Below are 11102 nucleotides of genomic sequence, written 5' to 3' on the forward strand. Positions count from 1 at the left end.
ATCAAATTACTTCTCATTGGTTCTGTGATCAAAAAATAAAATGTACATTTCAATTAAATTCTTTCCTGTTTAAGTAGTTTTTTAGTATTTTGATACTATGTGCAAGGCAAATGATCAGCAGTAAAAAAAGTTGTGGATGGGTATAACTTGTATGTATAAAATGCATAATAGTAATATTTAAAATCACTAAATGGGGTCATTTTGTATACATTTATTTAAATTTGTATCGTGCCGCTTCTGGGGGGATTCTGTTAAGATCCCGGCAACGTCGGCTGAATCTGGTAGATGGAAACGGGCCGATGGACTTGGGACGATTCTGGACAGTCGTTCATTTTGATTCCGGGCCGAGTCCGACACCCGATTCCGGGCCGATTTAATCAGTTCCGGCCACCCTGGAAGTGGGCCGTTTCTGGGCCAATTCCTTATTGCTAGCTGGGATGGGCACACCCACAGCTAACACACACAACTTTCTCCACTGATACTACACATTCCTTCATCTCATGCCCTCCTGCACACTTCTCAAATCTAGGAATCTCCCTCCTACACACTGCTGCAACATAAGCCCATAAACTAGGCACCTAAAACACTGTAGTATTTTCCGAATTAAAGCTCTCACGGGATAACTGACACATCCTAGCTTGACCTTGTTGGGCAAAACTCTGCATCAAAACTCAGCAGGACATACAATGTCTTCTCCGTTTCACCATGTTCACCACCGGGTCTGCGTCACACCAAACGGCGGAGAAAATGTTCTAAACAGACGCTTCAGCTTTATAGATCCCGTGACTTGTCTGGGTTACCCCTTCTGTCTGTGGTATATTTGGCTGCATTGCTCTGCTAACTAGCTAGCTATCTAGCAGGCTAGCTCATGACAAGATGGAGTAACATTCGCTAGCTATCGTCATCATAATAATTCTGTCAGGATTTTTGAGTCTGCCTGACAGGGTCGAAACATAAATTCTTAGTAGCCAGCCGCTCCTTTGTCTAAGTACTGTATCTCTGGCCATCTAAACTTGGTAACGCCTACAAAGCTTGAGAGACGGCTGTTGGATTGTGATTGGATGATATCCAACGCATTCGCAACATGGGGGCGTCCCAAGGATTCCAGATAGCACCCACCAAACTAAATGTAGAGGAACCTGCCTTTGTCCATTTACCCAAAGAAAGAGAAAGAGAGAAAAAGGCCAACAGGAAAAAGAAACTCAAGGAAATATAAGAACATACACACAAGCTTCAACTGATGCAAAGTCAGGTGGGTCATGAAAAGAGTGACTTAAGCAGTAGAAGAATATAAATAATATACATACAAAACAAAACGTCTATTCTGTTCAACTGATCTCACTCATGACATGACTTTTAGTTTATTTTAGCATGACCTTTTTTTTTAGCATTAACGAAAAGGAGAAAACAAAAAGGAAACATCAGAGCAAAATGCAGGTCCTGGGTTTGTTAGAGGGTTGCTAATACCTATTTTTTACTTAAAAATCGCACCTTTGGTAAGGGCCTATAAGTAAGCATTTCGCCGTAAGGTCTCTACACCTGTTGTATTCGGGGCACGTGACAAATACACTTTGATTTAATTTGATCAGAGTGGTGCAAAGTCATTGGGAAAGCAGAAATCGTACAGTGAATATGGCAAACACGACATGTTTATTGGGTAGATGGTTGAACCAAGACTTTTTTAATCGAGTTGCAGCAACACCGTCTGTGAGACAGGATCAACGTGACAAAACTCTTTGTTACTACTACATCTTCAACAATATATTATACACATTTAAAATATGCCCATTACATAAGAAAAGTCAATAGCAGCTGTATAACATGTCTTAATACAACGCACAGAAGTGGCAATGGCAACATTATGGAAAACCATAGCTTAATATAAAGTATGGAGTAAAAAATTAAGTAAAAATGTATTTAAAAAAAGGCGAATTCTCTGTCATGCAGTTCGCACTTGTCTGGACCAATGCAGCTAATTGACCTTCATAAGTTCCTGTAATTGTCTGGTCATCTATTATATTTGAATATTGCTACGGTTTCTTTGGAAATCTGAATCGCAAAAAAGAAAAAGTACTTCAATACCATACATAATTTAAAGTGCTATGTCTTGTTCAGAAGCTGGTCCATCATTTACTGTAGCGTCTAGACTCATAAATGTGTACAACAAAAAAGAGGCAAGTCTCTCAGACAGATCCCTTATACAGTGGCTTACGAAAGTATTCACCCTGGGCATTTTTCCTATTTTGTTGCCTTACAACCTGGAATGAAAATAGATTTTGGGGGGGTTTGTGTCATCTGATTTTCTCAACATGCCTACCACTTTGAAGATTTTTTATTGTGAAACAAACAAGAAATAAGACACACACAAAAATAAAACTTGAGTGTGCATAACTACTCATCCCCCCAAGGTCAATACTTTGTAAAGCCACCTTTTTCAGCAATTACAGCTGCAAGTCTCTTGGGGTATGTCTCTATAAGCTTGGCACATCTAACCACTGGGATTTTTGCCCATTCTTCAAGGCAAAACTTCTCTTGGGTTCCGCTGGTGTACAGCGATCTTTAAGTCATACCACAGATTCTCAATTGGATTGAGGTCTGGGCTTTGACTAGGCCATTCCAAGACATTTAAAGACATTTAAATGCTTAGGGTCATTGCCCTGCTGGAAGGTGAACCTCCGTCCCAGTCTCAAATCTCTGGAAGACTGAAACAGGTTTCCCTGAAGAATTTCCCTGTATTTAGCGCCACCCATCATTCCTTCAATTCTGACCAGTTTCCCAGTCCCTGCTGATGAAAAACATCCCCACAGCATGATGCTGCCACCCCCATGCTTCACTGTGTGGATGATGTTCTCGGGATGATGAGAGGTGTTGGGTTTGCGCCAGACATAGCATTTTCCTTGATGGCCAAAAAGCAAACTTTTAGACTCATCTGACCAGAGTACCTTGTTCCATATGTTTGGGGAGTCTCCCACATGCCTTTTGGCGAACACCAAACGTGTTTGCTTATTTTGTTCATTAAGCAATGGCTTTTTTCTGGCCACTCTTCCATTAAAGCCCAGCTCTGTGGAGTGAACGGCTTAAAGTGGTCCTATGGACAGATACTCCAATCTCCGCTGTGGAGCTTTGCAGCTCCTTCAGGATTATCTTTGGTCTCTTTGTTGCCTCTCTGATTAATGCCCTCCTTACCTGGTCTGTGAGTTTTGATGGGAGGCCATCTCTTGGCAGGTTTGTATGCTGTTCTATGTATGCCATTTTAATATTTGATAATTAAACAATTATATTAGGCCACTCTTGGCCATGATTACAGACACCTGTGTCTTTTGACACTATATAAACGAGTCATCCCGCAGTGTTTGTGATTATACCCTGATGAAGACAGCTTGGCATCTGAGCTCCTAGAGTGTGCGGCTCTCTTTTATTTTTAAGTTTTCTACTCCGCAAACCAGCACCTTGCCTAAATACATGTGCGTTTCTTTTTCTTCTAGATAGGTTTGTTATGGTGCCATATTCTTTCAATTTTTTAATAATGGATTTAATGGTGCTCTGTGGGATGTTCAAAGTTTCTGATATTTTGTATAACCCAACCATGATTTGTACTTCTCCACAACTTTGTCCCTGACCTGTTTGGAGAGCTCCTTGGTCTTCATGGTGCCACTTGCTTGGTGGTGCCCCTTGCTTAGTGGTGTTGCAGACTCTGGGACCATCCAGAACAGGTGTATATATACTGAGGTCATGTGACAGATCATGTGACACTTAGATTGCACACAGGTGGACTTCATTTAACAAATTATGTGACTTATGAAGGTAATTGATTGCACAAGATCTTATTTGGGGACTTCACAGCAAAGGGGGTGAATACATATGCACACACCACTTTTCCGTGTTATATTTTTTGAATTTTTTTAAACAAGTAATTTTTTAAATTTCATTTCACCAATTTTGATTATTTTGTGTATGTCCATTGCATGAAATCCAAATAAAAATCTATTTAAATTACAGGTTTTAATGCAACAAAATAGGAAAAATGCCAATGAGGATGAATCATTTTGCAAGGCACTGTAGAACTCACAACATTATTCCAGAAAAGTCCACAAATCTTCACATCAATAGATTCATTGTGTGTTGGACCAAGCCATGTTTTATGGCAGGTCCAGGTCAAAGGCTATAATTCTTGGCTATCCATACATTTTAAAAACAATAAAATGGTGCCAGCTGCTTTGCTTAAAAGAAAGAATTTTAAATTATTTATACTTCTACTTTTGATACTTACTTAAGTATTTTTTTATCAATTACATTTACTTTTGATACTTAAGTATATTTAAAAACAAATCATTTTACTCAAATAGTTTTTCACTGGGTGACTTTTACTTGAGTAACTTCATATTAAGGTATCTATACTTTAACTCAAGTATGACCATTGGGTACTTTTAGGTGTTGATGAAAGACTCTGTAGCACCAGTGCTGTTGGAAGAATTTGCAACTTCCGAAACATTGTAGACATCTGTCAAAGCAAGAGAAGTCAAACAGTTGGTTTGTTGTATAAAGCAAGGCAGGGTGATTATTTAAGAAAACAAATATTTAAAGAACTGTGATCATTTCAAAATGTAAAAAAAAAATGGTGAGCTTACTCCTCCTTATCCTTCTTCGGATGAAGTTTAATGCACTGGTTGATGATGTTGCCGCGCCACCACTGGTACTCTGGAATGGACAAAAAAAATGATATACACTCATTGGGCAATCAATATTCGCTGATACAGTAGTAGGTCTTATCAGAGAGAACTGAATCTTTGAGGAAGGCCAAAAGCAGCCCATTAAACTCATGGTTTAACCTGAGAACTCTGAAATTGCAAAACATGTCTAAATACAAGGATCATCAGTGCACATAGTACACATGTAATTAACATGAATCATTTGAGGTAAATATAGAAGAAACGGTGGGAAGAGATGTACTCACCCTCGTACGGTCAGAGCCTGGGAGGATGGAAGAGAACGTTCCTACTATGGCTGACCGGATCTGAAAGCACAGAACCATTTCATTCAAAAATCACAACACTCTTAAATGCAAAAAGGGTATAAACAAAAAATGTATGACTTTTCAGACACATACCTTGCCGTCTAAAAGTGTTCCAAACACCAAAACAAAGAAACCCTTTTCAAGAAAGATTAAAGATTAATGTACAGAATACAATGTGACCAATTTTGTCCGACATCATGAAAACAAATGTAGTTGTAAACATGTTGACATTTTACATCAGAACTCTCAACTTTCAGTTGGAAAATAAAAATGAAATAAAGATTTCAGTGTATGGCACTATTATGTAAAATAATGCACCAGTGTATTCACTTACCTGTAGTGAATTGAAGAGGGCAAATACAACATGGATTCCCTTATTTGTTGGATCAACCATGGTTCCTACTCCCAGTCCCCAGGTAAGGCCAAAGAATGGAGTCAGAATGGCCAGACATCTGGCAATGACCACAACAGCATTTCTCTCATCTGGCTGGGTAGCATCCCCCACCCCTCTCCTCAGCATTTTGTACAGAACCACAATCAGGATCAAAAAGTTGATGACCACTATGGTCAGGGCAGGGATCACAAAAGCAAGGAGAGCCATTGTCTTGTCCCAGTTGAGCCAACATGCCTGGTTTTCCTTGATGTATCCACCACTAGGAGCTGTTGCTGCCACAGTAACAACAGCAATGATAAGAGGTGCCCCATAGCCTACTGAGAAGCCAATAGCCAGCATAGTTGATTTTGACATATGGGAGAAAACCAAGATGGTCCGGTAGAAAAGGAGAAGGCCTGAGATCAGCATCCAAAAGAACAGAGCAAGGTAGAAAAAGTGAATGAAAAACGTAGCTGCAGTACATGCCGGTATAGGTGTTGTGGTGTCTTCGCCTGGGTTTTCAAGGGTATTTTTTGATATTGATGCACCAATAATGAACCAAATGTCGGCAATCAGGAGAGACACAGCGATGTTCACAATGGAGACATGGCGCATGTAAGAGGTGTTGTTTCTGGTCATGGCCTTCCATACACAAGCCTCAATGATGAGACAAATGACTAAGCTACCCATCGATATGCCAACTCCAACATAAGTGATTATATCCAAAGCATCTTGAATCTCTTTTGGAATGGAAGTTGACATCAAAATGGAGAAGGAGGTCAGATGGTTACAGTGACAGATGACCTTGCCATTCTCATTAGACTTCCATTGACATCCTGTGTCATCCCATCCTCCAAGGCTGTTAAAAAGGCTGAAGTTCCAGAAAACACACTGAGGGTTGAATGTGAGCGACTTGTTCAACTTTTCGAAGCTCAATGAGACATTTTTAGTCGTTCCATTCAACTTCACCATCACTACAAGTCCATTGATGGTGTTGTCATTGACACTTTGGTTGCTGCCGTTCCTGGCAGGTAACACATTTTTGAGGGTGCGGAACGTTAGAGTGGTGATGGTGAGGTGATTGGAATTAGTCTCTGGAATCTCTATTAACACACTTGAATTTAAGTTTGTGCTGAATGAGTTGTTAAATGTGTCTTGGTTTAACTGAATTAGTTTTGTTGTCACATTAAAGGTCGTTGCTGGGAGAGAACCTGCAAAAAATTCCATGGAGCCCAGTAAACTAGAGCTGGTGTTCTTATTTTGGTCGGCATTGAGAAAGTCCCAGGATTCTTTTGCTTCATCAGAAACTAGGACATTCACTGTTTCTAGAATGTTCTGGGAGTCAATGAGAAATCTGAGTTAGGTCCAAACTTAATGTTAATACTTTAGTTGTTCTTTTTTAAAGCAAAACATGCACTTATGCTTATCTCACCACTATCAATAAACTTAAGTCTATTTCATTAGTTTTACTTTATTTAAAGCATCAACTTATTTTCCAAACTTCATGCATTCAAAGTATACTAAAACCAAGTGAACTGATATACTGTATATTTTTGTTTCTCTTGCACTGATCTCTACAGTTTATCTGTGCTTGTTTTGTTTGTTTTCAACATACCTTTATCTCAGACTGGCTGATATTCTTTGAAACGCTTGCAACAATTCTCAGAATATCAACAATGGTCGAAATAGTTGCACTTGAACTAACGATTTTCTCTTTTAGATCAACAGCGGTATTATTGAGTTTTGTTAAAAATTCTTCAACTGTTGCCTCTTTCAAGTCCTGCAGAGGAAGATATGATTATACTTAGCAAATATCCTGAATGTCATACACTTACATTTAGGACATCTAAGAGAAACATGTTTGAAAATAAATAAATATCATAATTGCTTACAAAACTCTCAAATCATACAAATGAGTTTTCCTTCAAATGGATAACAACAACAGAAAATCATGCTCCAAATTATAAATGCAGTTAAGACACCGATTGCTCGGGTTTACCAGTCATGGTAGGTGTTATTAAAAAGTATTACCTGAGATGAGGTCAGTAGCTCACTGATTGCAGTCAAGACACAAGTGTCAGTCTGAGGTTTCCAATGTCCACTTTCACAAATCGCTGTCTTACTTCCATCCTCACCTTTCTTACATGGTGCCACTGATGTGTCTTTCTCTTGGCCACTACCATATTCCAGATCGGTGCAACTTATAGCTAGAAAACATTATTTATTTTTTTAGAAATTTGAAACAGCAAATACTGTATTCAAAGACAGAAAATACTGTACTTACCTCCTTTGAAAAGAGTCAATTTTGTAGTCTTTTCATATCCTGTTGGGTCTTTCACTTGGCATGTTAATGTGACAACTTTGGATGACACATCACAGTTTTGAATTTGATATTTATATTCAATGCAATTGTCAGGAGTCTCATCTATAAATGACACATGTCAAAAAAAAGGTCAGATGGTTATTATATAGATAACATGGTTTATACGTTTATTTATTTGGTCTCTTGTCATATTGAAAAGGAAGTCTGATTTTCAACGAACACTTACTTGTGGGCAATTCTACATCACCTTCTTTCCATATTAGTTTATAGGGAGTCTGCACACAACACTCCAATTGCTGACTTTGCCCTTCCGAACAATGGGTATTGATTTCTGTCTTCGTTTGAATAATGGGAGCATCTTTGATGTCAATTTGACCCATTTGGTAGAAATAGATTTCGTCACTCTTCAGAGTGCATTCATATTCCCCTGGGATGAAACAATATTGACATTGTTGAGTCAAGAAACAATATCTGGACAATATCTTTAACTTTGGGTGGGTATGCTCTGGGTTTTGAGATTTCAATGTTATAGAAACCAAAATGTAACAGTGATTAAAAAAAGATAATAAAATTGTCATTACACAATTGATAATATTGAGATTATAGACTCCTGTTTTCCTGCCAGGGTAGTTTAATTGTATTAAAAAAAGCTTTAAAAATGCATTCTTCAACTTACCTTTATCATCAGCAATTACATTTTTGACACCAAGTGTTGTCTTTTTTGATGCAAAATCATCTGTATTGATGTTGAACCTTCCAGTCGATGTTAAAACTCTTCCCTTTCGTTTCCACTCAACGCTTTTAATAGTACCCATCTTTATAGTACCAGGAGGTGGTCCACACTCCAGAGTCATGGTGCCATCAGTGTAAATGGTAGTTGGTTTATAACTTAATACTGTGCCACCTTGGAAAAGATTGAGACATTCGTGGTCAACAGTTTTTTAGACCGATATTTAAAGCATCTTTTTTTTGGTCATAAGAATTTGCAATAATGTGATTTGAGAACGTTTTTAAGGACTTACTGTTATAAATCATATTGAAAGAGCTAATATCAACTTGATAAACAGCTGGAAGTGATGATGCAAGTCCAGCATTAGCATTGTTAATTGCAGTGGGGTCTGCAGCTGTGGTCATAACATCAAAGTTGGCTATAACACTTCCACGGCTGTTAACAGGAACCAAAGAGAGAATACAGAAATAAATACATGTTGAATGGAAACAGCTTACTTCCATAACAACAGTAGATACCTACCTGAAGCTTGTCAATGCTGCTGAAATAAATCCTGTCATGTGCTTCTTATACTGGGCCTGGATCTGTGTGAGATAATGACATTGATCATGTAAAAAACAAATTGTTGCAATATTTCCAATGCACTACATGACCAAAAGTATGTGTAAATCTGCTCGTCGAACCATGGAGTTGGTCCCCCCTTTGCTGCTATAACAGCCACTCTTCTGGAAGGCTTTCCACTAGATGTTGGAACATTGCTGTGGGGACTTGATTCCTTTAAGCCACAAGAGCAATAGTGAGGTGATGTTGAGCAATTAGGCCTGGCTCGCAGTTGGCGTTCCAATTCATCCCAAAGGTGTTCGATGGGGTTGAGGTCAGGGCTCTGTTCAGGCCAGTCAAGTTTTTCCACAACGATCTCGACAAACCATTTCTGTATGGACCTCGCTTTGTGCACGGGGGTATTGTCATGCTGAAACAGAAAAGGGACTTCCCCAAACTGTTTCCACAATGTTGGAAGCACAGAATCATCTAGAATGTCATTGTACGCTGTAGCGTTAAGATTTCCCTTCACTGGAGCTAAGGAGCCTGAACCATGAAAAACAGCCCCAGACATTATTCCCCCTCCACCAAACTTTACAGTCGGAACTTTGCATTTGGGCAGGTAGCGTTCTCCTGATTAGTTTGCCAGACTGCCAGATGGTGAAGTGTGATCCATCACTCCAGAGAACACATTTCCACTGCTCCAGAGTCCAATGGCGGTCTCCAGAGTCCAATGGCGGTCTCCAGAGTCCAATGGCTTTACACCACTCCAGCCGATGCTTAGCATTGCGCGTGGCTTGGTTTTATACACCTGTCAGTTACGGGTGTGATTGAAATAGCCGAATCCAATCATTTGAAGGGGTGTCCACATACTTTTGTATATATAGTGTACAGCCGAAGCGTTCATAATCATTACACTGAAAATGTACCTTGGCTAGATAATTGGATGAATAGTTATTTAATGTATTTGATTATTTACTTGGGCCAACAATAGCTTGAGTCATGTACTTACAACTGGTTCAATATCGCCTTTGTACTTTTTGTATTTGACACTATTTTTATCATTTAGTTCGTTGGTGAAATCTTCATTCATTTTGAAGGACATCGCCAGCAACAGAATATCTGAAACAAAAGAAGAAGAATGACAAACATGCTTAAATGGAATGGAATGGAATTGTTGCTACCTATACTGTATATCCTATTATTCACTCCCCTCCATATGGATTTGGACAGTGGAGATAAAGTGTTACATTTGGTTTTATACTCCAGCCTTTTGGAATTGAGATCAAATGTTTCATATGAGGCAACAGTACAAAATGTGTCCTGTTATTTGAGGGTATTTTCATACATATCTGTTTTACTGTTTAGAAATTAAAGCACAGGGCCTCCCGAGTGGCCCTGAGATTAGAGATTTTGGGTTCGAGTCCAGGCTCTGTCACAGCCGGCCGCGACCGGAAGACCCATGGGGCGGCGCACAATTGTCCCAGCGTCTTCCGGGTTAGGGGAAGATTTGGCCGGTAGGGATGTCCTTGTCCCATTGCATACTAGAGACTCCTGTGGCTGGCCGGGCACAATTCACGCTGAGGTGCGGCTGGCTTCCGGGTTAAGTGGGCATTGTGTCCAGAGGCAGTATGGCTTGGTTGGGTTGTGTTTCGGAGGACGCACAGCTCTTGACCTTCGCCTCTCACGAGTCCGTACGGGAGTTGCAGTGATGAGACTGACTGAACTGAACTGACTGATACCATGAAATTGGGGAGAATTTTTTCTATTTTTATATATATATATAAAAATTTAAACTTAAAAAATATTTAAAAATTAAGAAATTAAAGCACTTTATGTACAGTGGGGCAAAAAAGTATTTAGTCAGCCACCAATTGTGCAAGTTCTCCCACTTAAAAAGATGAGAGAGGCCTGTAATTTTCATCATAGGCACACTTCATCTATAACAGACAAAATTAGAAAAAATAATCCAGAAAATCACAATGTAGGATTTTTAATGAATTTATTTGCAAATTATGGTGGAAAATAAGTATTTGGTCAATAACAAAAGTTTATCTCAATACTTTGTTATATACCCTTTGTTGGCAATGACAGAGGTCAAACGTTTTCTGTAAGTCTTCAC

At 39.1% G+C, this 11102-nt stretch overlaps 1 protein-coding gene across 23 annotated transcripts in view; it reads right to left on the reverse strand.

Moving 5' to 3' along the window:
- Nucleotides 1-1631: 1631 nt before the first annotated feature.
- The window catches only part of LOC135505903 (uncharacterized), a 37757-nt gene continuing 28286 nt past the window's right edge, over nt 1632-11102 (reverse strand). For all 23 annotated transcript variants that reach the window (XM_064925137.1, XM_064925138.1, XM_064925143.1 and 20 more), the window contains 13 exons: nt 9993-10102; nt 8963-9024; nt 8733-8875; nt 8387-8614; nt 7937-8137; nt 7672-7812; nt 7419-7594; nt 7003-7167; nt 5349-6722; nt 5108-5149; nt 4955-5014; nt 4629-4698; nt 1632-4501 (listed from right to left, as the gene is read on the reverse strand). In XM_064925137.1, coding sequence (XP_064781209.1) covers nt 4428-4501; nt 4629-4698; nt 4955-5014; nt 5108-5149; nt 5349-6722; nt 7003-7167; nt 7419-7594; nt 7672-7812; nt 7937-8137; nt 8387-8614; nt 8733-8875; nt 8963-9024; nt 9993-10102 — 2846 coding nt within the window. In that variant the 3' untranslated portion in view covers nt 1632-4427. The remainder of the gene's footprint in view (nt 4502-4628; nt 4699-4954; nt 5015-5107; nt 5150-5348; nt 6723-7002; nt 7168-7418; nt 7595-7671; nt 7813-7936; nt 8138-8386; nt 8615-8732; nt 8876-8962; nt 9025-9992; nt 10103-11102) is intronic.

Source organism: Oncorhynchus masou, chromosome 19 (assembly GCF_036934945.1).
Source record: "Oncorhynchus masou masou isolate Uvic2021 chromosome 19, UVic_Omas_1.1, whole genome shotgun sequence".
NCBI lineage: Eukaryota > Metazoa > Chordata > Actinopteri > Salmoniformes > Salmonidae > Oncorhynchus > Oncorhynchus masou.